This window comes from Lissotriton vulgaris, chromosome 11 (assembly GCF_964263255.1).
Source record: "Lissotriton vulgaris chromosome 11, aLisVul1.2, whole genome shotgun sequence".
Lineage (NCBI taxonomy): Eukaryota > Metazoa > Chordata > Amphibia > Caudata > Salamandridae > Lissotriton > Lissotriton vulgaris.
This window is the reverse complement of record NC_141699.1, coordinates 1,102,398,975-1,102,422,024: the sequence shown is the minus strand read 5'-3', so window position 1 is coordinate 1,102,422,024 and position 23,050 is coordinate 1,102,398,975. Positions and strand designations below refer to the sequence as shown.

General features: G+C 44.1%; 1 protein-coding gene across 2 annotated transcripts in view; it reads right to left on the bottom strand.

The window, feature by feature from the left end:
* The window catches only part of CCDC50 (coiled-coil domain containing 50), a 75,070-nt gene that overhangs the window by 24,950 nt on the left and 27,070 nt on the right, over nt 1-23,050 (bottom strand). Inside the window, exons 5-10 of one of the 2 annotated variants that reach the window (XM_086944633.1) lie at nt 20,674-20,782; nt 13,379-14,140; nt 12,267-12,382; nt 7,731-7,775; nt 1,902-2,003; nt 961-1,040 (exon numbers count right to left, since the gene is read on the bottom strand). In XM_086944633.1, coding sequence (XP_086800759.1) covers nt 961-1,040; nt 1,902-2,003; nt 7,731-7,775; nt 12,267-12,382; nt 13,379-14,140; nt 20,674-20,782 — 1,214 coding nt within the window. The remainder of the gene's footprint in view (nt 1-960; nt 1,041-1,901; nt 2,004-7,730; nt 7,776-12,266; nt 12,383-13,378; nt 14,141-20,673; nt 20,783-23,050) is intronic. The other variant, XM_086944634.1, reaches the window with a different exon arrangement.

Below are 23,050 nucleotides of genomic sequence, written 5' to 3'. Positions count from 1 at the left end.
AAGTTGTTTAACCTTTAATTCCCATTTTCCCGCGCCAGAGGTGGGCGGGACAGAGGCATTGGTAGTTTATGCCTTTTTAAAACTGATAAAATGTCTTTAGGGACCGATTTCTGGTGGTTCTATATGTACTAAAAGACCACTCTTATCGGAGACTGTGAATTGTTCCTTCACTTCAGTTTCTTCGCCTTTCAGAGCCAGACTCCTTCGAATCTAAGCCTACATGGCAAAGGTGGGCAACAATCCATGCCTTATGCTTGGCCGAGCACGTCCATTCATTTTTTACCTGTTTTCAGCATTAGTTTATGTAGGGAATGCAACTCGGTCTTATTATCGTGAGGTAGGCATAAACATCTTATCTCATGTTCAACCCCGTTGGGACATCACAGAGACAATTCAAACTAGAATACTGTGGACAATCCGCGAGTGTGAGCGTTTAGCGAGAGGGGACGCAACTTACCTGCATTTATTTGGGATCTTTAGTGTTGATGAATTCCATAATGACATTACGCTGCTCAACAAGTGAAACAGGACGGGATTAATACTACATAAAGCCCTAAAGTGAATGTTTACAGATCAAAAAAGATAGTAGAAACATTTCCACAATGGCACAGAAAAACAGAATCCACCTAGCCGCTTTCCAGAAGTGAAGAAGATAGACTAGACACTCAATGGGGACTGTAGAGACAGTGCAAGGGAAAATGGCTGAGAAAGGATTTGTGCAGCAAAGTGGGGAGGACTGTGGGATATGAAAAGGGTTGGGGGTGGTGAGAGGGGGGTTGACAAAAGTTACATCCAAGTAACAATTCCGAGACATCCCCATCACCCATCATTTACCAACTTGGACTTGCCACCACAACTCCGGAATATCAATATAGTTTTGGACACCGGTTGTTCAGGCACAGATAACTGAATGTTCCAAACCACATCTACATGGTGTAAAGTGTAATGAGAATGTCTTACCTTAATGGTTTATCGCTTCTTGATCTGGGATGTTCTTGGCGGTCTCTCGATCGAGAGTGTCCATGTTCATTTACTTCATGCTGAAAAATATGAGCCGGTGGGTCTGGGGTGGAACAGCGTGACCAGATTAAATACCATGTTTTAGGATCACCCCTTAAGTCCTTCGAAACACTGGCCGAGCTCACTTAAGATTCATTAAGTACCCAATTCTTTAGCACCAGTTAAAATTGGAATAGGTCACATCACCCTCCCACAGCTCCAACTAGTTACCTTTTCTCTTCTATGAAACAAGATTAAGGTGAGATGCTCTCATTGGAAGAGCGGCTAGCTGGTGCTTCACAGGCCGGAGTACTCAACTTATAAAACATCAATAAAGACTGGGTCAAATGTCCCTCTGTGCCCGACTCTCCCTACACTCAAGATTCTACAACCTTCCATCTGCAAGGCAAGTGATATTGAGTCTCAGATAAAAACCAACAACGTTGATCTCTGCACGGTTCAGCATCCATTACAAGAGAGTTACGTCAGTTGAAGAAGTAATTAAACTAAGCTCATGTGGAATACAACAGTAGTAGCACATTAGTCTAGTTGAAATACATTTAATTCTTAATAAATTGGGGAAAATGTACTAAACATTTTTTTAAAGTAGTATTAATTTCCATGGGATGATGAATTTTGTCTTTAAGATTATATACTGAAAATACATCTGTTTTCTAACAGAGTGTAAGCATTCCAAAATACCACCTGTAAGCGAAGTATTACCCAGAATCATGTTCAGAATAAAACCCTTGAAAAAAACCGGACAGTAAAGTACGTAAATTTCTGAAGGGTCAGTGAAAATTGCAGATTAGAAAGGTAAGTAAATGCAACCAAAAAGGGTTCTTCTGTAAAAAACACAAAACAAAATGATGACAAAAGGAGGAAAACGAAAGCATAATTACACTCCAGTCGTCTGGGAAGCGCTTTTCATGAGATGGCTTTTCACACGATTTTGGTTTCCTGTGCGCTTTCTTCTCTCGCTCCATAAACAGCCGAGCGATTTCCTAAAACAAAATAAACACAAGCAATTAAGGTCAGTGCGATGTGTTTGTAGCAGAATGTGAAGGCAATTTTAAGTTTAGTACCACGCCAACTAAAGTTGCTCATTAAAAGACTTTCAATACGGATTAGGTACATTCCCAGCACACAAAGGAGGTCTAGCCGCATTGTACACTGAAAACGAACAGAAGGCGAGGAACACATTTGGGATGGAAGCCTGATGCCTTGAAAAGCAGCGACACTTTGCGATGTACAGTCGTCTGGCATATTATGGTTGTTCCATTAGTGAACTGGGCAATTATCCAGATAGTTGGGGGACTGCTACATATTCACAAGCCATGCAAAAAACATAATAACAGCACTTTTTTGCAGCTTTATATCAAAGAGCTGTTAAAACCAAATGAATCCACTCTTGCCTATATACCACTGAAAGAAGATGCTGCCAAGATTTCTTCTATTCACATTGGGCTCATCATAGCAACACCGACAACTATCTTTACAGAAATCTAAGCGTTCACTTATGTTGCTAGTTCCATTTAGTAAAAGTGGGTCTAAAGGAGCTAGTGAGTTATAAGTTGCTGACCACCAGTCTACTCTTAATTACCGCATCTTCCTAACCAGTGAATGATGCATCTCGGGTGTAAAAGTACCCATCAGATATCGTTCGGTGCCGCCATGGTCATCATCTGGGACTTTTTGCACACGCACTGCTTTTCAGGTATCGCAGTTGAGTTACCATTAAAGACCTTAAGCAGACCCTCCAGCTTATCGCGATTTCGCTATTTGCAAAAAAAACGCAAAATCGGCCGATTTCTGGAAATGCCGCGATATTTCACAAAAAGCCCGCGAAATTTGCCGTTTCCGCTGTCTAAGTAAGTTAACGGAAGAAGGCGCACAATTTTTAACTAAATATGCACAGAATGTAGACTGATTCTAGGATACCTTGACTTTTAACATTTAATTACGCATACACACGTCAACCTTTCTTGTAAATGCCAATTCCGCTGCTGTTATGAAAAGAGACATGATTTTCGAAATAACGAGGGGCGGTTTAAGGTGTCCTGCTTTGATGTCCCTGAGAAGGGTCGGCGGTGGTTCTGGCAGCCTCGGCCACGGTATGAAGTAAGGAGATTTACCCGCAGAGTCTAAAAGATGTTGATCCGGGGTCATATCTTCTCGTAAATTAGTTCTGAAAGGATGTGTTACTTCTGGGTCAACAGACACTGCAAGAGAGCAAAGCGAGCGACCAAAAAGCAATAACTTACAAAGTAAACACTGCCTGGAACAAGCGACCCAGATTTCGTTTCTTGTTTTGCAAGTTGTGTGTGCGTATTTCAGGCAGATGGACTCCCGGGCCGTTGTCTGTTCTTTGGGTTATGAAACACTTTAATGCCAGAGGCTGGGAGCGAGACACGCCTCTTTGTATAATGTGTTTTCTGTCGGAGTTTTTTTAAGCACCCACATTTTAGTGGGTTATCTCTCTGATAATGTCTTCCTGGGCAGTACGTTTTATTTTTTTGCATATAGGCTTGAAAATCGATCCAGCCAGGCTGCCGAAAATGGGCACCTTGAATTCTGAAGCCCAGGGCTGGAACTGGACATGGACGTCAACTCATCAAAATGGCGCGGGTTTGGGAAGTGGCCTCATGCACCCTTTCACCCTCCTTGGCAGCATCACAGGGATGACGACTTGGCACCTCAACTGCTCCTTATTTGCCTATGCTGGTGGGTCATGGGGAAAGAGAAAGGTGTGCAAATTACAGAAAGTTAACAAGGCCCCTAAATCGATGTTTCCTTTCCTGCCATTGCCTGCGTGTTTACTGGGAGTAAGTGGATCAGGTGAGTGCTAGGGGGACCAGATTGCAAGTGAGTAGCATCAACCTCTTGGCTGTCGCTAATTGAAATCCGTGGTTGGGGCCTAAAATAGCAACCATGATAAGTGAAGTTGAGGTACTTTTCCAGTTTTGTAATAGTATTCAAGACCATGAATGCAGCCAAAGTATCCACCTGTGCGCATCAGCAGACCATTTAGAATGAAGCGTGTTGTTACATCCCTCAGGCACACCAGTAGGCACCTAGTGTGAGATTATGGAAGGATAGGCACACATCTGTTGTCTGGTAATTGTTAACCCTGCGAGAGGTGTATGGTAGCCCATGTCTGTGATCTACTGGTTACTGCAGAACAGACTTTGTGCAGCCTAAGATTGTCAGTTGGGGGATATCAGGCAAAGGCAGAGCGTATCAAACAGGTGGTGAGGGGTGGGGACTATAGTTCGAGTGAAAATGCGTGGCTGCCCGACTGGTATTTTCTTTGTATATAGTTTTGAAAATGCTTCCGTTTTGAAATGCTGAGCCTTTGAAAGAACTTCAATGAGTATCTTAGAAGTTACCTCAAAGGCAATGAAGTGTGGTACTGCTGCAGAGTTAATTATATTATATTTTTCCCCCTGAGAGTGGGGGCAAAAATGGAGAGCCCGATAGGGACTCTTCTCAGCACCTACTTTTTAGTACTGCCGGTGCTTCTTCCATGCTACAACATAACTCTTCCTAGTTCCTGGTGCCCAAGACTCCCTTAGTAAACATTGAGCCTGTCATTCCATTATAAAAAAAATGGGTACCTAAAAAATGAAGGCATTTGTTCATGACAAAATAGAATAAACGGGCAGCTCGAGGGGAGCAGCCCGTAAGTCTCTACTATACATATACACCCCAGTTCAGTGCTCAGAAGAACTGAACGTACATGGCCAAGATTAACATGCCTTTTAACTAAAACAAATGGGCTGAATTGTAAATAAACAAAATGTACATAGCTCCATGTTGTCAAATAACTCAAACAGTAAGATATCTGTGTTTGGTGTTGCAAAAAACCCAAAATAAAATGTCGCTAAATTTCCATTTTTGTGCCGCTAAATTTTCATTTTTGTGCCGCTAAATTTGCCAATCCATGCCGCTATATCCTGGGGGGTCTGCTTAAATCACACTGGGGCATCCGCTTCTTCTTACTGTGGGATGCAGTAATACCCTCCTTGGCAGAAGGAGTTCCAGATGATGACAAGGGTGGCACCGAACAATATCTGATGGGTACCTTTACACCCGAGATGCATCATTCACTGGTTAGGAAGATGCGGTAATTAAGAGTAGACTGGTGGTCAGCAACTTATAACTCACTGGCTCCTTTAGACCCACTTTTATTTTGTGTTTTCAAAGTCCGTAATATGGGGTATGTAATCGTGCTTGGTCTATAAACTCCCAAGGGACCCTCCTTCTAATTGTGTGTTTTTGTAGTTCCATTTAATACCTGCTCTTCTGACATTTGATTTTTATAGGACGTTTCACACTATTTGCACGGATTTTACTGAAAAGCATTTTGTAGCAGCTCGATCATTTCTAAAAAAAATAAAGACATTTTGAAAATTGGTTTTGCATCATTTTTACCCAAGCTAAGTATGTACTAATCCAAGCAGAGAATATAGTCAGCTGCAGCAAACAGAAAACATGTGTACTTAGCGGATTACTGATTCTATAATGTGTCGACATGTGTAGGGTATAATAGCAGAAGAAAAATACTATAAAAGAGGAACTTACTTGCAGCACCAGTTCTAAAGATATCATTACATTCATAAACACTAGAATATTTCTAGAGTTAACTTGGAATGCAATTGTGAATCAGTGGGTCCTTTAAGTACTTCCAGAAAGATTCTAATACAGGATGCCTCTCTTTCTCTGGAGGTATTACATTTCTTCTTATTGCGTGCTTAACATTGGGAGTGTGGGGCTTTGATGCCTTACAGCGGCAGTGAAATGTTTCCCTTATGTGAGAGTGCATCCTAATAAATCCAAATACTAGAATTTCTGCTTTGGTACACTTGTATAAAGGTTTTTTGTTTTTGTTCATATGACTCTTTTCCTTTTTCCAACTACACCAACATCAGCCTTTCCTCATTATGATGGCTGGGGTTTGTGAACCAGGTTTGTGTTGATCCGGACTAGAATTACATTTCTAATGAGGTAAAGATGGAATATGAAACCACTGCTATCTGTGTTTTCTTTTGACTTTGAGCACAAATCTTTAATAAAAAATGCTTAATTAAGATTTTCCCATTTTCAAAATTTTAGAGAAATTCTAAAACAATTGTCACTGTTTCCCTACATGGGAAGCCCAGATGTATGTGTTCCTATGGGCTGGGATCAATCAAAGCACCAATAGATAGGAGGAGGTAAACATGTGTTATTATGAGAAGGCGGCACGTTTCTCGGTTATCCCGCACACTCACGTCAGGCATCTCTTGAGAATGCTCTTTCTGCATCGGATGCAGTGAGTGGACACTGAACTTTCCAGGCCCAATACCTCTGCATTTGTGCTTGAATGCTTCCCCAACGGAAGAAGTTCATTCAGGTCCACTGATTTTCCATCTCAAGACTGTGTGTTGGGACTCGGTCCAAGACAGACCAGCAAAGGGAATGCAGGGCAGGGGCAGCAGAAATGGTGGTGCCCTTGTTGAAGGTAACCAACCTCCAGCTGCATGTGGGCATTCCAGGTGACAAGTAAGGGCTCAGCCGCTTCTTAACGCCAAACTAAGGCCATAAGGAGTTGTGGGGTGGCTAATTAAATCCACATCGAAGATCTGAGCGGTTTCTGGGGCATCAGAGCAGCTAAGCAGTACATTGCATTAGAAATGCCTAAAAAGGGATTTTATGGGCCAAAGAATTGTGTAAAGTCAGAAGGGTTTATTGACGAGCTAGCAAGTGTTTACCTTTCTATTTATAAGGTGAGCATCGAAGTGAAGCCCTTCTGTGGATATTTTATTTTAACATACACTCATCAATAAATAGTTACATTTCTAGGCCTCTCAACTAAACCCATCTGTTGTGCTCTGAATGGACAGCAGGTGGTAAACCCGAAATTCCACACACGTTTTAGCTTTTGAGAGAGGAATCATATTTCCTTGTGCTCTAAATTATTTTCGACCAAACATTAGCCACATCACAAATGCAAACTGTAGTTCATAAAGTACCTAGTAATCAGATGCCAAAGCTACAAAAAAAAAAAATATTACTCAAAGCAAGGCTTAAGAGTGGGTAACAATAAACGAAATGTCACGGCTTGTCAATGAAGGTACACTCATTGCACCTAGATACCCAGGGAAGTCAATCTCCAGTCTGCAAGGTCCACCTATTAAGTGACCGCTACTGTGGCCGGATGACCGTCTATCCATCCTTGGGATCTTAGCAGAATCCTACAAAGGGAACTTCCCATTACATCACTGTCCTAGGACAGATGCAGAATATGAAGAATGGGGTGTGAGGGAAGCAGGAAAGAATAAACACCAACTCAACGGGAGTTGCATGTGAAAGAGACTGCAAAAAGACACTTAAAGTATAGTTCACGAAAAAATGAATCATACGTATGTTTATTCTTACAAAGAAATCAACTGTACCCTGGTCCACTAGCCAGCATTTAGTCCCAAATATGTTACATGTGGAAGCTCAGATTGTTGATAGCGAGTCATTTATGGTCTAGGTTTTCACAAGGAACAAACTAGTTGACAAAGAGGCAGGTTTTTGGCAGGGCCTTTAAAAGGAAGAGTTTAGAAATGGAGAAAGATGCAGATGGAAAGATACTAGTGACAAAGACACAATTCAACTTTGGCATCCAACATGAAAAAATACTGCATTGAACACAAGTTGGGACAGCCATATCTGACCCCGCGTGCTGCTGAAAATGCACTCACCTCGTCTTGTGCAACCTGAGCTGCTCGTTCATCTTCCAGAGAAGCCTGCAACGAAAGCAAGGCAACATTACAACTCAACACACACAGCCACAGATGGACAGACAGACACATATACTAAATGCTTTGGGAGGGTCCCATCACATTAGTTGGTCAAATCTCCAAATGTGATGAAGTATCAGGCGAGAGCTCCACAAACACTCACTCTACAAACACCGAGTCACACAGAATCAGAGGAAGCAGAGCTGGGAGTGATAGAAGGAGAAGGATGCACCTTCCAATGAGCGCCATCTTCACTAAGCGGTCTTCAATGAAATCCACAAACTTCTTTCTTTTTGGTGGTAAAACAAAAGTTTGCTCTAAATTGCTTGGAAACCAATCAGAAAAGCATCAAAGCAATTTACAGTCTCCTCACTAAGGAAGGAGAATGCAGGAGTAGGGGTACCGTACACAACACGCCCCTTAGTAAAGCCTCTGAAATAACATCAATGTACCTCATCATAGAGCACACTGTATATGATGTCAAGGTCATCCATGTTACACGGGGTACCTGTCGGCCAAGGTTTAATAACAGTAACCTCACTGCTGGACATCACCTATCTCATAGGAACCACAACTGCACCCTGAGCGAACTCCCACTGCCTGGAGAAAAGGGAAGCATTACAACAGTAGCAGCCAGGAAAAGGCGTGCATGAAGTTACCAGGGATAAATGCTGCCCACATTCACTGGACACACCGCTCCGCGAGGTTGGTGCGGCACAAGAGGCGGGGCACTCTTCTTATCACCCCAATGCACCAAAGGTTCTCCTGTTCTTAATGGATGCAACCCTAGCAGAAGGGCCGCAGATTTCTTATGTGTGGAAAATACCGCAGGTATTTATCTGTTTGACGCATAAGGCAACCATCACCGGGCCTACGACCCCATGCAGCCCCTCTACACAACTTTGTTCCCTACATTGCAGTCATTAGTAAAACACCTCACTACAAGCATGAAAGGATAACCATGCTGTTCTTCGCAATGGTGGTTTACAGACAGAGTGTAGCAAAGACAGAAAGTTGGCTATTCCATACTGCATCAAGCGCTCTTACCTCATCAACCAGTAAACGGGAGCACAAGAAAACCTCAGAAGAAGGCATCACGTGCCCAACATAGGCACCAAACGAACGTACAATGGTGGACTGAACAAACTGCCCATCAGCTCTGCATGGAGCACTTGCCCCTGGCTTAAAGTGAAACTGGGACCCTGAAAGAAAATGGGTGGACAGAGTAGTGCAACTAAGATGTCACACAAAGACAAGGAGCGGGAATGCAGTGACCATCTTCATAATTAAAAGTACAAATAAAAGGGAAAAGTGTTTAGATAGGATTTCTACAAATTTGAAGTTCTTGTTAGGAGTGGCCTCTTAATTCTCAGTAGGCCAATTACAGCATTACTGGCCGCATTGGAATGACCAGATTTGTTGGAACACAGCGACCTCTTTACTTTCACACAGAGATATGGTCTGTGGAAAACAGCAGAAATCTCTTTGTGAAAGTCCAGGGGTAAAATGTAGAATTGTTGAGTGACACTCGCTGATCTGGTGGAGTTGCTGGGGTCTAGTCCCTTAGAGGCTCGATTGTTGATGGGCAGTTTAGGCAAGGGAGGGATCTCCCAACTGCATCGCTCTCTGGTCAAAAACGCCCCTAAGGGCTGGACTTCTTCAGATGGAGAAGAGAGGGCTGGGTTGGAAACGTGGACCACATGGAGTGGCAGAAGGCCTGACTAATCCCAGGGAACTCGCTAGTTCCGCCCGCCTTAGGCTAAGGAAGTTACATTATTCACACCCCACATACAGGACACCCGGTTGACTATGGCTGCTAGCCTTCGGCCAGACCCCAACTGCTCCAGGTGATCAGACTGTGACCTAGACTTACTTCATATTGTAAGAGCTGCCTGTGGATTAACCACTTTTGGTCCTGGATTGGGCGTATGCTTCCAGGGTCCTGGGCGTGACCATCACACTCCCCCCAAAGATGGCACTTTTGGGGCTTTTAGAGGACCTTAAGGACTCAAGAGGTGACAGATAGCTGGTGCCTACATTGGTGGCCGAGAGGGATATTGCAAAGAATTGGAAATTGTTCCAGACCACCGGGCTGCAGTTCTGGAGATCTGATCTGGACTGCTGAGCCCAACAAGGGGAGCCAATTTACAATGCTAGGGGTGGTCCTCAGAAATTTATCAAGGTCTACGGCAATTGGTGGGATTACTACGGCTCATCCTCCGTGTCAGGGATTGTACTTGTCAAGGATTCTGTTCCTCAGTGATCGGTGGGGGGTGGGGACTGATATGAATTTAATACTTTTTGTTGTTATATTAATTTGCTTTTTCAAAACAAATAATTGTTTCTAAAAAAATGTTTTTAAATGAATTGATTTGAAAATGGATCCTATAATTACCAGTTCACTCTCAGTGGCCTCTGAGGGCCCAACTAATAATAGGGCAGATGTTCCCCACTCACGGATGTTCCAGTACCTCTCGTATTAGTAACTCTGCCGGTAAAGAAATACCAGACCATTTTCCAGGTCACTTGCAATGATGTTCTTTGTCTTTTTGCACAACATATTTACCAACCAAGCAGTGCTATCAGTACATTGTGCACGGAAATAAACGCTAAAAAGTGCGTAAGAGTAAGAATACAAAGCGGAAGTACTATTAATGTGGGGAATTGTTTCTGTATCGATTAACTCCACACCACAGGATTAACATGGATGTGGCGGCGCAATACAAAAATCAGACCTCTGAAAAAGTGTGCAATATTAAGTTCCAAGTTTGATAGTCTTTGTAGCTTGTAAAGTGTTTAAGGGGAAAAATTAAAACGATTACCGGTTTTTCAGGGGCTGAGTGGTGGGGTTTAAAAAATTAGTTTAATTCAGTTATTTACCATAAATACCCCCAACTCTATCTCTAATCTGTTTGTTAAACCCATGCTAATAAGATGTCTAATGCATAACCCTTACAATCCTCTAATGCCAAACACCCCTTACCTTGTGCTGTTAACCGCCCTCAGACTAATATAAACACTATTGCTTACTCATCCCAGTTCTCTAACCTTCACCACCACCACCACCACCACCACCACCGCCTTAGTTCTATTCCTAAATCAGTTTATGCCATAGCCCTAAAAGCACCCTGCTGCCACTGCTACAAACCTTAACCAGTTACCTTGCTGTATGTAGAGCTGTAGTTTTACGCTAAAATTTAACCCCACTCCTTCACCCAAACTGTAAATATCAGATTTTTAATTAGATTTTTCTTTCATCGGATTTAGTTTACTTTTTTGTTTTTTTGGGTTTTTTTTCTAAACTGTTGACATACAAACAAGTGAACATGGACCCCTCTTCAGGGAACGCTTACCCATGCAAATCACATTAAAACCAGAATCAAATCAGTAAACACCTAAAATGTTACAATCACCGAAGAAAGAACCCGTAAGAACGTTCAGCCACCTTGCAAAGTCAAAGGGAAATGCAAGAGTTTTACAATGCAAAACCTCTACTCAAATGCAAAATGTGAAGAATTTAGATAATTGGTATTATGCACATGGAAAATAAGGAATTAAAACGTTTTGTCCACTCTAAAATGAAGGAAGGGTGGACAGAGAAAAACCACAGGCCCTGAATAAAAGATTTTAGGTTAATCAGAAATTACCTCCTGTACAGACTCTGCAGCTGGAAGAAATTCAAAATGACAGGAAGGCATCAATTTTAATAAAGAATTTCAATATGACAGAATGCGGCTTACAGAAGGAAACATTTGAGGAAGAGCATCAAAAGGCTGCCGATGACTAAAATGAACAACAAAGATTCCCACAAAGTATTTCTAATGGGCAAACACACAATGACACACTCCTCAAGAGGATGACACCTCCTTCAACCAGTTAATGTGTACATGCTGTACCAACAGCAGGGTGACTGGAAGAAGTCATCTTGGAAGATGTCATAAGGTCCAGTGGAAGAAGTAGAGGCATAAACTCTGGCATAGAGTGCACACAGAAAACTTGATTTGAGGAGAAGGTTGTGAAGTCCACTCATAAGCTAAACTCTCCCCATCAATAACCTATCAATAAAGCAAAGATGAAGAAGCAGAATGTAGTCTGGCGGAGCCAGGCGACAGGCGAGACCAGGGTGAACTAGGCGGGCATAGGAGTAACATCTTGCTCACAAAATGTACTCCAGACCCGATGCTGAACGAAACGGAGGGTGAAGTTTAAAGAAAGCCATCCAGAAAGTGACTGATCATAAGCGCTCTTCACAAATTTGTTGTAACGGCTTGAGTATAGATTTAATGCCTTGACAAATAGTTTGCACCTTCCACGACCAGCTCAGACCAGAGTGCCTAAGACGGAGACTAATCTTAACTGAGCACTGCGACCGTCAAATAAAAGTAGTGGTAACGTCATTGTATGAAATGTGAATTTAACAAGTGAAACTTTGCTAGAATATGGAGCTTTTGAAAATGGTATTTTGCCACAAATGACTCCATGCCAGCTTTTGGTCACCCTTAGCTCTTCCTCTTGTAGCCGTCGAGCGATCGCTGCATCATCCAGTTTTGGGTTCTGGACTTCCACCCGAGGCTTGCTGTAAGCCACATCTCTTGTGCCTCTCGACTTCATACCTGGAAAAATCAAACGGGATCAATGAGCAATGTGGGTCCAGGACCATCAAAGGATCAGACCAGAAACTGTATTCAGACACAGTTTCTGAGCTACTCACAGCCCCAAAAATTAACCACAGACCTGAAGCTGAGGAGGCCCTTGTAACCAAGTATACAACAGAACACCTCCAAGAGCTAATACAAGGGCAGAAGGCAAGTGAGAGAATTCACCACAGATACTAGAGACATTGGACCCATAACCCAGAAATGACAAAATATGACGTGAACCCGACACTTATATTAAAAAGGAAATGGTGAATTTGAGATACCAAGCTTTTCATCCTAGAACAATACATTAAGAAAAGAACTTACAATTAGAAGATTAAATCTAAGTTTCTACAGTGATTCAGACTGCTTAAGACTGAACATGAGAAAAAGGTACGTTACTATGCACAGTTTAGTAATGCGGTGCACAAATGACATTTCCAAATCATCCCCATGTAATTGATGAGCCAAAGAAATGTTGGCATTTGGAGGTAAATTAGATCGGCAATTAATTGGGAGGGTGACAGAGGGGACGAGGTGAAGTAACATTGCTGTTTTAATGCAAGATGAGTGAAAGACAAATATTCAAAAGGTCAAGCTTAATAGTACATGATCTACAGGTCACAAAATATAAACATATGGATTCTATACATAATCATGCACAGAAATGGCCCTCCTTTCGCATGCAAAATAGCTCATTGATTGTTCAAAAGCCCACAAGCCCAAACCAAAGTAAAGAGCAGGTGGAAGAAGATGGCAAACAGCAAGCAGCCTAAATCAAGACAAGCGATGCAGCTTGTGATATATACAGAATGAAGCGTGATCCGCTATACACCAAGCAGGGTACAGTAACCATAGCCAGAAGGGAAAAAGAAGTGCTGAAAATTTCTGGAAGAGCAATGGCCAGAAGAATCACTCGGCAGCAAATCGAAGGCATTCGTTCCAAGAGCAGAGTCTTCTGCGTGGTTTTACCTGGATCCTTATGGCGGCCTGCATCCCTGTCCTTGTAGGGAGAGGGGCTCCTTCTCCGATCTCCAGTTCGCTTAGGGTCTAAGTGGTCAGCTCGCTTATAATCCTTTTTATTTTGCACCCTCAAGTCATTGAATTCCTCACAGTCTGCAACTCTTTCGGGAGACCGCCCCGGGGTTCGAGTACACCTGTCTCTTTTGCGGAGAGCGTCTTCCGAGGGACCATGCTCTCTATGGTGGCCTGCGTCCCTTGCAGCGTCCCTTCCATTATAGGGCGAGGGGCTCCTTTTTGCATGGCCTTTTCGGGTGGGTTCCACGTGGTCAACTCTCTTATGGTCTCTTCTAGTTCTTTCTTTTAGGTCGTAGTATTCATCATCGTATGGAACCCCTGAAGGAGTAAGTTCCTGGTGCCTAGTGGACTTATGACCCGCAGAAGGATGGTCATCCTCACAAACCGGCTCTCTGTGACTGCGACTCGTGACCGCCTCTCTATTGGTCTTGGGAGCAGGAGGTCTCGGAGGCCTCTCTTTATTAGGGGATGATCTGTCTGGACCTCTATGATTCGGACCATCACGCTCTCCAGGATCATCTGAATGCCTTCTGAAACGATCAGAGGCAACATGTCCGTGCTCCGGGACATTACTGGAGCTCGCAGGCGGGGAGCACTTCCTCTCGTCCCTTGGCCTTCCAGCTTGCTCCCCACTTCGGGTCCGGTGAGGACGATGATGATCAGATTGGTGTTCCTCGTTCCTGCCTCTAGAGTGGGCTGAGGAATGAGGGGAAGAGAGGATATGATAAACAAGCATGCAGGTTAGTACAACGTTTGGCAATGCACAAGCACGAGCACACTGAATGGAGCTATGACGTGAACACAAGGAGGGAGAGACACAGACACTAATAGGCAACTGAAGAGAGTGTGGTCATGACACTGCATGCAGTAGAATTCCACTGGCATGATCATCACTGCTGAAGGAATGACTTCATGACGCAAACATGGACCTCAACAAAAAGTAAATTAAAGTCCTCCTCTTAGCCACATTGTTTGTTCTGCCAGAAAGGACGTTGTCAGACACAATGGCTCATTTGACAAAGTAGGTTAAAAATGTCTGACTACACTGTGCATAAGAAGTGCAATAAAATGCATTAAAGTTTTAACAATTTCCCATTCATTTCTCAAGACTACAGTGCGTTAGCTCTAAAAACCACCAGCTCCTCTGGACATCATCTGAGTGCATTTCTAAGGGCTCTATAGCCTTTCCCTTTCAACTGAAATGAACACCATTGGTGTTAGATAAACAGTAGACTTGACAAGAAAAGTGTGAAACAATCAGAATGAAGGTTATGTTGTCAAGAAAGAAGAACATAAGACACAGGCCAATACCAGGTCTAACACTGCAGCCATTACTGATGGAGAACATTGTGTGATGATACAACTAACACCTGGTAAATGGTCTAATTTGGACCAAACTGCTTTAGAGGTTGTGCAACAAGCGGTGATAGTATCCAATACAAATAAAGCACTATGGGCCAGATGTAGGGGCGCTACATTTAGAAATTTCCTAATTGCAACTCGCAATTAGAAGTTGCAAAATGTGATATAAAACAGTGTGTTAGACACAATTTACAATCCCAGTGGATCTCGTATCTACCTACCACATCAATAAACATGAGGCAGGTATCAATTTGAGACCCATTAGGATTTGTTAAAAACATAAGAATGGTGGCCTGCAGGGGACAGCAGACTAACATGTCAGCTTTAAAAAAAAAAAATATGATTTTATTTAGATGCAGCTAATTTTCCTTAAAGGAAATGGGTTGAGTTTCCAAATGAAAAATTTGACTTTTTTTGTTTCATTTCTTAACAGTACACAGTGGTCAGTGGGACCACTGCCTGCTCTTAACGTGTTTTTGCAAATATAAACAATGTGGTCCCCTGTGGACCCCTTCCCTTTTATGACTGGCTTACCACCTACTTGAAGTATTCCAGTCGCAAAACATATGTGCAACCCCCTGCAACTCACTATTAGGAAGGGACGCCATTAACACACCCTTTCCTAATACCGACACGCAAACCTTATTTTGCGAGTAACAGGTTACCGACTCACAAAATAGGGTTAGTACATGTCCTAAGGCTTTTTAGTGGTCGCAAACGGCATGATTCTCCATTTGCGACCGCTAAAACCTTTTGTACATGTGGCACTATATCAAAAAACAGGGAAGAAGAGACCCTGAAAGTGATCGCACCATCAAAAACAAATGGGACCTAAGGAGGTAGAATGAGGACTTAAGTGGAATTTAGGAGGTTGTAAGAGACTTTAATTTGTTGTCGCACTGAAGCTTACCCTTCACACAACCCGCAAACCATCTAATATGCCTAGTGTCACACACAACGTGAATGAAGAGGATTCTGCTGGGTGTCCAACTTCACCCAACTTTCACATCCCTTCCACTAGACCCAAAATAAGCCAGGACAGCCACGGTTGGTAAGCCAAGCGTGTAAACCCTCCTGATCGCTCAAACAAAAGGAGAAGTGACTCCCAACATGGCTGAGTCAACCCCCAAGGGTAAAGGTTAGACTGGGTCCAAAAGAGTCTGCTAAGGCAAACATGACAGATGGCCAAGCTCAAGTGTGTGTGTGTGCTTTCATTTCCTGATGGAACATCTGTTTGAAAAATGTGAACCACAACTGTGGACTTTCACTATTGCCTAGTTCAGAACTTGAACAGGAGGACTTTATGTAAAATGTAAAAAAAAAACACATACTTACTAAAACATGCAAAAGGTTAAGGAGTTTTCCTTTATTAAGCAAAACAACTTTAAGGGCAGGCAACAGTACCTTCCATTTCACCAACATAACATTTGGATGTTACAGATAAATGCATCTTGTTTTTAAAAAAAGACACAAGTTACAGGGTTCTCTTGTTGCTCAACTCGTGTGTATATGCAAAGGAAAGGAAATATATTGTGCATTCTTGGATGACTTCAGAGTGCTTTAAAACAAAATTAAAACTGGACATGAATGAAATTATGACAGCTACTCCCCAATGCCATGTGCTCAATATTCTCACCCAACCTCCTACTGAGAAAAGTCTCATTTTTTAGACGTGGTAAGCAAATTTCATAAAAGCTAAGAAAAAAACAAACACAGGAGTTCCACAAGTATTGCCACGGCCATGAAATGAAGGTAAAAGAGCAAAACTGACACAATGGAGCACAGCCAAACAAAGATGTTGTAACAAAGGAAAAGTGAGAATGATACCAGCGTTATAAAGTAAACTAAAAAACAAGCCAATTGAGAAGGAAGGGACAGAAACTGAGCTTAGTGAGAGCAGTGCACAAACCAGAGGAAAGAACAGATAAGGGGTGATATATGTGGGTTAGAAATAGAACCAAAAACATAAGCTGGGGCCAAGATAGGGAACAAACACAAGACAAAGACAGATAGACAAAAAAAGAAAAGTAGCTGCAGTGAAAACAAGCAGACACCAGAGAATGAACTCAAACCTAAACAAAACAATAGTATGCATTAAAAAAAACGGCAAAATCGGAGATGGAATCAAGGAGCATGATTATGATTCCCCACCATAAATACTGTCAAGGCAAAATTACGCCGGCGAAATTGGGAGAAAAAAAATATCCTATTTGGCAATGGCATATTTCCATAATTCCTGTCCAGCATGTACTTACAAGGCTTAATTGGCAAAAAGCAGAGGCTGTTCGCAGTACTTGGTGTTTTTGTCCAATTTGTTTTAGTCCAAAATGCATCTTCACACCCGAAATGGCCACGGGTTTGCATTTTTCACTTAAGTTTAGCGTTATGGTTAACTTTCATATCACTTTCGAAAAACTGAACAATATTAAGAACAAGCTATAGATCTCCATTTGAGAAGACGCGCTCCGCGAGCACGCATCACTTAGAATCATGGGCGCTGAGACAACAATCATGGTCGTTGGGTACAGAAGACAAGAACACTAGAGTTGTGCTTGTAAATCTGCAAGCATCAAGTGCAGACGCAGCCGGCAACTATGGGAAGAGGCCAACCTACTGACCGCAATGATGGCCCTCTAAATCCACTGTGTAGCGCCTACCTTTGTAAACTCATTCTAGTGCGCTATAGTAAGAAATAAAATATAGTGACTATAAGAAGCAAAGACCAGATGCTAATTTTCAAAAATTCACTTTATTGATAAATGTTTGACTGCACCATGTTTCTCCCATGAGATACCTAGAAGTTGCGACTGCTGAGAGCTGGGGCTATCATCTCTCTTCCAAAATACTAAAGGGTAACAACAACAAACACAAAGAGAAAGTCTTACTAGAAGCACTGCTGACCGGTCTGGGTTTACATCTGCAAAGGGATCCCCACAAAACGAGTGGGAGATGATGGCAAAAGAGCAGCCCCTGGTAGGTAGAAACTCATCCTCGCTTTGTCATGACTGTTGTCCTATCATCCTGGTGACATCAGCAAGAGAAGGAACATGCCTCCCGATATAAAACACTGCTTTCATCTAGGCAGGAGTAATATCAAAAACACCTACAGCGCGCCGCCAGTACAGGTTGAATTAAAGGATAACAATGGAAAAACACTCCGCAAAACTACTACAAGGACTACAGAATACGAAACAAGCTGGGGTCGGATCATTTAAGAGATGAGACACATCGGAACAATCAGATCAGTGCCCACTGAGGGGGGAAATAGGAGGGAACAAATAGCGAGTGGTGAATAGTGAATGTGGACAGACGGTGGAAGGAGTCGGAGAGGCTTTCGTAGCTACTGAAATTGTTTTTTTGCTTTTTTTTTTTTTAAAAAACAATAGGTGTGGACATTGTTGTACTAAGCACTAGATGGTAGGCAGGTTTTTCTCACTAGAAGCTACAGAAAAAAAAGCCACCCTTCTCCCCAATTCCCAGGGTACACAAGAGCCGAACCAAGATATAAAACTGTGCCAATCTCACATAGGAGCCGATTGGGGGAGGACCAGGGTCAGGATTCTGTGCATGCTGGAAGGGAGCTGCTCTAGCACAGATCCCCGGTCCTCCAGACTTCTATATTGCAGACCCTGGAGATGCTGCAAGGGATGTGGAGGACCTGGGCGGGGCACTGCGTGGGAGCCAACGTGGCAAGGGAAGGATGCAGTGACCAGTCACAGGGCCCCCTTTGCTTTCAGAACAGATCGAAACCACAAGAGTAGCTGCTGCTAATGTCCCTGATGTGCTCGCCGACTGCCACGCCATTGGTGGTAAAGAAACACGGCACCCTGGCACTGGCGCCCGTGCACCTTATCACAATATAACCAATACACTTCTCTCCTCCAACATCCAGGCACAACCACAGGGGGGGCAAAGACTATTCCATCCTCACGATGAACCTCATAGGTAGGAAAGGCACAGTATTTGTGCGCCCTCCCCCCATACTGGAAATATTGTTGTTGTGCTACGTACAGAGGCAGGCTGCACAAATGTGCAGCAGGGAATACCTGCATGGGGCAGTGGGGACAAGATAGGCTAGCCTTGCAGGGAGGCCAAAGATGGCGCAGACGTTGGCTGTGCCTTTGGTCTTAAAAGAAGCGTCTGAGACCGCAGCAGTTCTTCTAAATGTGGCTGCATGTCTGCACAGGGATTGGCAATGTGTGCAGAGTCATGAAGCTTTGCAAGAAGCCCAGAACACTTGCCTGTGGCCGTTAGAAGTTTGACACATCATTGTTTCTTTAAACAGTTACATTGTTCTTTATTTTTCTTCAGCATGCGCATGTATGCGGTCATTTTAGCTTAATCAAAAAAGTTAATGGTACAGCAAAAAATAAGAAGCTTTTGTAGAGAACACACATATATCCACAAACTTCAGGCTAGAAAAACGACTTCGTCTACTGCAGCAAACGGAAGCCAGATAGAAATATGCATAATGTTCTATCAGGAGCAGTGTCTGAACTACATTTTTGTAAGTATAAAAGGAAATTATTTTATAAGAAAAATATTGTATTGAGTTTTTGCACAACATCACAATGATTTTCTTGGGGAAAAAAAATTGACAAATGTTGATTATATATATATATATATATATATATATACATACACACATACACACACTACTATTATAAAGAGAGAACTTGCACCTTTTGGCCAGGTAAACTCGGGAACCACAGTGCCAATCTACCCACCCGATACATCTATGAAAATGTCAGGGTGTGTAGATGGATATAGGCTATATAAACTTTTTAAAAAAAGTAAATTAAAAAAAATTAAGTTTGTAAACAAAGTAGTCTCCTGAAAGTAGCGCTGGCCGTGACCTAGCGCTGGCCGTGACGCAACGTGCGTGATGACGACGACAGAGGAGCGGCGGTGCAGTGAGGAGCGGCGGTGCAGTGAGGAGCGGCGGTGCAGTGAGGAAAGGGAAAGTGAGACTGTGATGCAGGGGGAGGCAAGAAGGACGCAGCAGTAAATGAAAATGTCGGAGCACGAGTGAGTTGGGCGGGAGGGGGGCGCGAGTGAGTCGGGGCGGGAGGGGGGCGCGAGTGAGTTGGGCGGGAGGGGGGCGCGAGTGAGTTGGGCGGGAGGGGGGCGGTGCGGGAGGGGGTCGGGGCGGCAGCGGGTGTACTGCCCCCAGCCCCTTTTTGCCCCAGGCAACGCTGGGGCGGGCTGCTAGTATATATATATATATATATATATATATATATATATATATATATATACATATATATATATACACACACACACACACACTTGTTCAGACAATACTTTTGGTGGGAGTTGGTTGCCATGAAAAAGTAGAAACATTCTATCCAATGGCGTCTGCGATCAGAAAATAGTCCCCTTGGGCTGCTGCTCCTGGAAACATTGCATCTCCTGCTTCGGAAGGGTGACGCTCTGGAACGCTCTTTGAGGTGGAAGAATACACGGATATCAGGAGAATGAGAGAAATACTGCTCTGGGTGATTGAAAATTTACTGACAATGGATCAAAGCAAAGGATTAAGGGGCAACTGAAAAGCACAAGTTACTGGAGGGACTGACCCAAAGTCCACTCTGTTTCATTTAAAATCGTGACGATGTCAAGCAAGGCCGAAAAAAGAAAAAATCTCTACATAAAACTTAAATAAAATGGCCTCACCAGGACTCAATGACAGAAATACAGTACAAAAGATGTGAGCCGTAAACCACAAGACCTTCCACAGCCCACTGACCAAAATATTCATGCAGCACTTTGCAGAGCAACTGATGAAACCAGGTTGCCTGGGTCGCCCTATGCATCACTTCATGAAACATGAAACAACAACAAGACTTTAGCTGAACTATCAGTACCTGGAGCCAGATGGAAACTTCCATCGTCTGCTGCCGGCGGTTCCGGAAATTGTTTCTTTCGTTTTTTTTCCTCCTTCAGCTCTTTTTCTTGCAATAAACGAGCAATGTCCTACTCCAACCAGTAGAAAGAAGTTAGAAATGAGGATATTACACATATTACTTTTCAATAGATTATTCTCCATGCAAAAAACAAGAAACAATGACCTACAAGCAAGCACATCTACTAGCTGGGTTTACTGCTCCACGTTCTGTGGCGGAAAAGTTCTGTATTCTCAACTGAAAGCCAGAATTTTAGGTACCAACAAACTTCCATCTTTTTACTCAGTTAATGGCAAAACTCACAAGGGCTAGTAAGAAAGGTTCACCCCCCTTCGGCATGAGAGGGCTTCTCAGGTACTTGTCAGGGAGCGGGGTTTAAATCTGTTTCAACAGACTTTAAAAAGGTAATGACACATACCTCAAAGGATCCCAAATCAATTTGCGAAAAGAAGTTTCAGGGGACACAAAGCTCAGCAGAAGCCTGGGGCTTGAACATTGCAACTGAATGCAACGTGCTCTTCGACAATGTTGCATTGTATTCTTTTTGAAGAATCAGATCTATGGGGAGACCCGAAAGATATTAAAAAAAGATCTGCGCTACAGAAGATACTATGAAACCGCATCACAAAGAATATAGCAGCGACCAGAGTCTGCTGGGTAAATGAGTGTTTGTACCACGGATTGAAGCTGCTGGTTCCACGTAGGAGAGGTGACTGAAGCTTACTGGCCTGGTGGCGGTAGCTTTTAATTCTGTATGTCAACGGTGGTAAATTAGCAACTTCCATGACTAACACGAGGTGCCATGGGCATTCAGAACACCCAAGTCTCCAATGCCGCCAGTAAAAATTTAGAACAAAATAAGCAAAGGCAAAAAAAAAATTCCTTGAAACTGGTTAGTGGCCACCAATCTGGAGGTAGTATCAATGGACTGAAATACTACATTTTGCCAGGTTCTAAATGTTCACTTCACACCGGACGCAACGAGAAGGAATTGTTAATGATCACTGCAAAAGATTTTTCAAATGATACAACTAAACTTTTGCTCGAGTCCGAGCTTTCCACTCTGAAGTGTATTCCTGCTCTCGTCAACCGGGTGCCAATAGGGGTTCGGGCAACCGGGTGCCTAAAGAGGTTGAGGAACCCCGGGCGCCTAAAGGGGTTGAGGAACCCCGGGCGCCTAAAGGGGTTGAGGAACCCCGGGCGCCTAAAGGGGTTGAGGAACCCCGGGCGCCTAAAGGGGTTGAGGAACCCCGGGCGCCTAAAGGGGTTGAGGAACCCCGGGCGCCTAAAGGGGTTGAGGAACCCCGGGCGCCTAAAGGGGTTGAGGAACCCAGGGCGCCTACAGGGGTTGAGGAACCCGGGGCGCCTACAGGGGTTGAGGAACCCGGGGCGCCTACAGGGGTTGAGGAACCCGGGGCGCCTACAGGGGTTGAGGAACCCCGGGCGCCTAAAGGGGTTGAGGAACCCCGGGCGCCTAAAGGGGTTGAGGAACCCCGGGCGCCTAAAGGGGTTGAGGAACCCCGGGCGCCTAAAGGGGTTGAGGAACCCCGGGCGCCTAAAGGGGTTGAGGAACCCCGGGCGCCTAAAGGGGTTGAGGAACCCCGGGCGCCTAAAGGGGTTGAGGAACCCCGGGCGCCTAAAGGGGTTGAGGAACCCCGGGCGCCTAAAGGGGTTGAGGAACCCCAGGCGCCTAAAGGGGTTGAGGAACCCGGGCGCCTAAAGGGGTTGGGAAAACCGGGCGCCTAAAGGGGTTGGGAAAACCGGGCGCCTAAAGGGGTTGGGAAAACCGGGCGCCTAAAGGGGTTGGGAAAACCGGGCGCCTAAAGGGGTTGGGAAAACCGGGCGCCTAAAGGGGTTGGGAAAACCGGGCGCCTAAAGGGGTTGAGGAACCCGGGCGCCTAAAGGGGTTGGGAAAACCGGGCGCCTAAAGGGGTTGGGAAAACCGGGCGCCTAAAGGGGTTGGGAAAACCGGGCGCCTAAAGGGGTTGGGAAAACCGGGCGCCTAAAGGGGTTGGGAAAACCGGGCGCCTAAAGGGGTTGGGAAAACCGGGCGCCTAAAGGGGTTGGGAAAACCGGGCGCCTAAAGGGGTTGGGAAAACCGGGCGCCTAAAGGGGTTAGGAAAACCGGGCGCCTAAAGGGGTTAGGAAAACCAGGCGCCTAAAGGGGTTAGGAAAACCAGGCGCCTAAAGGGGTTAGGAAAACCAGGCGCCTAAAGGGGTTAGGAAAACCAGGCGCCTAAAGGGGTTAGGAAAACCAGGCGCCTAAAGGGGTTAGGAAAACCGGGCTCCTAAAGGGGTTAGGAAAACCGGGCTCCTAAAGAGGTTAGGAAAACCGGGC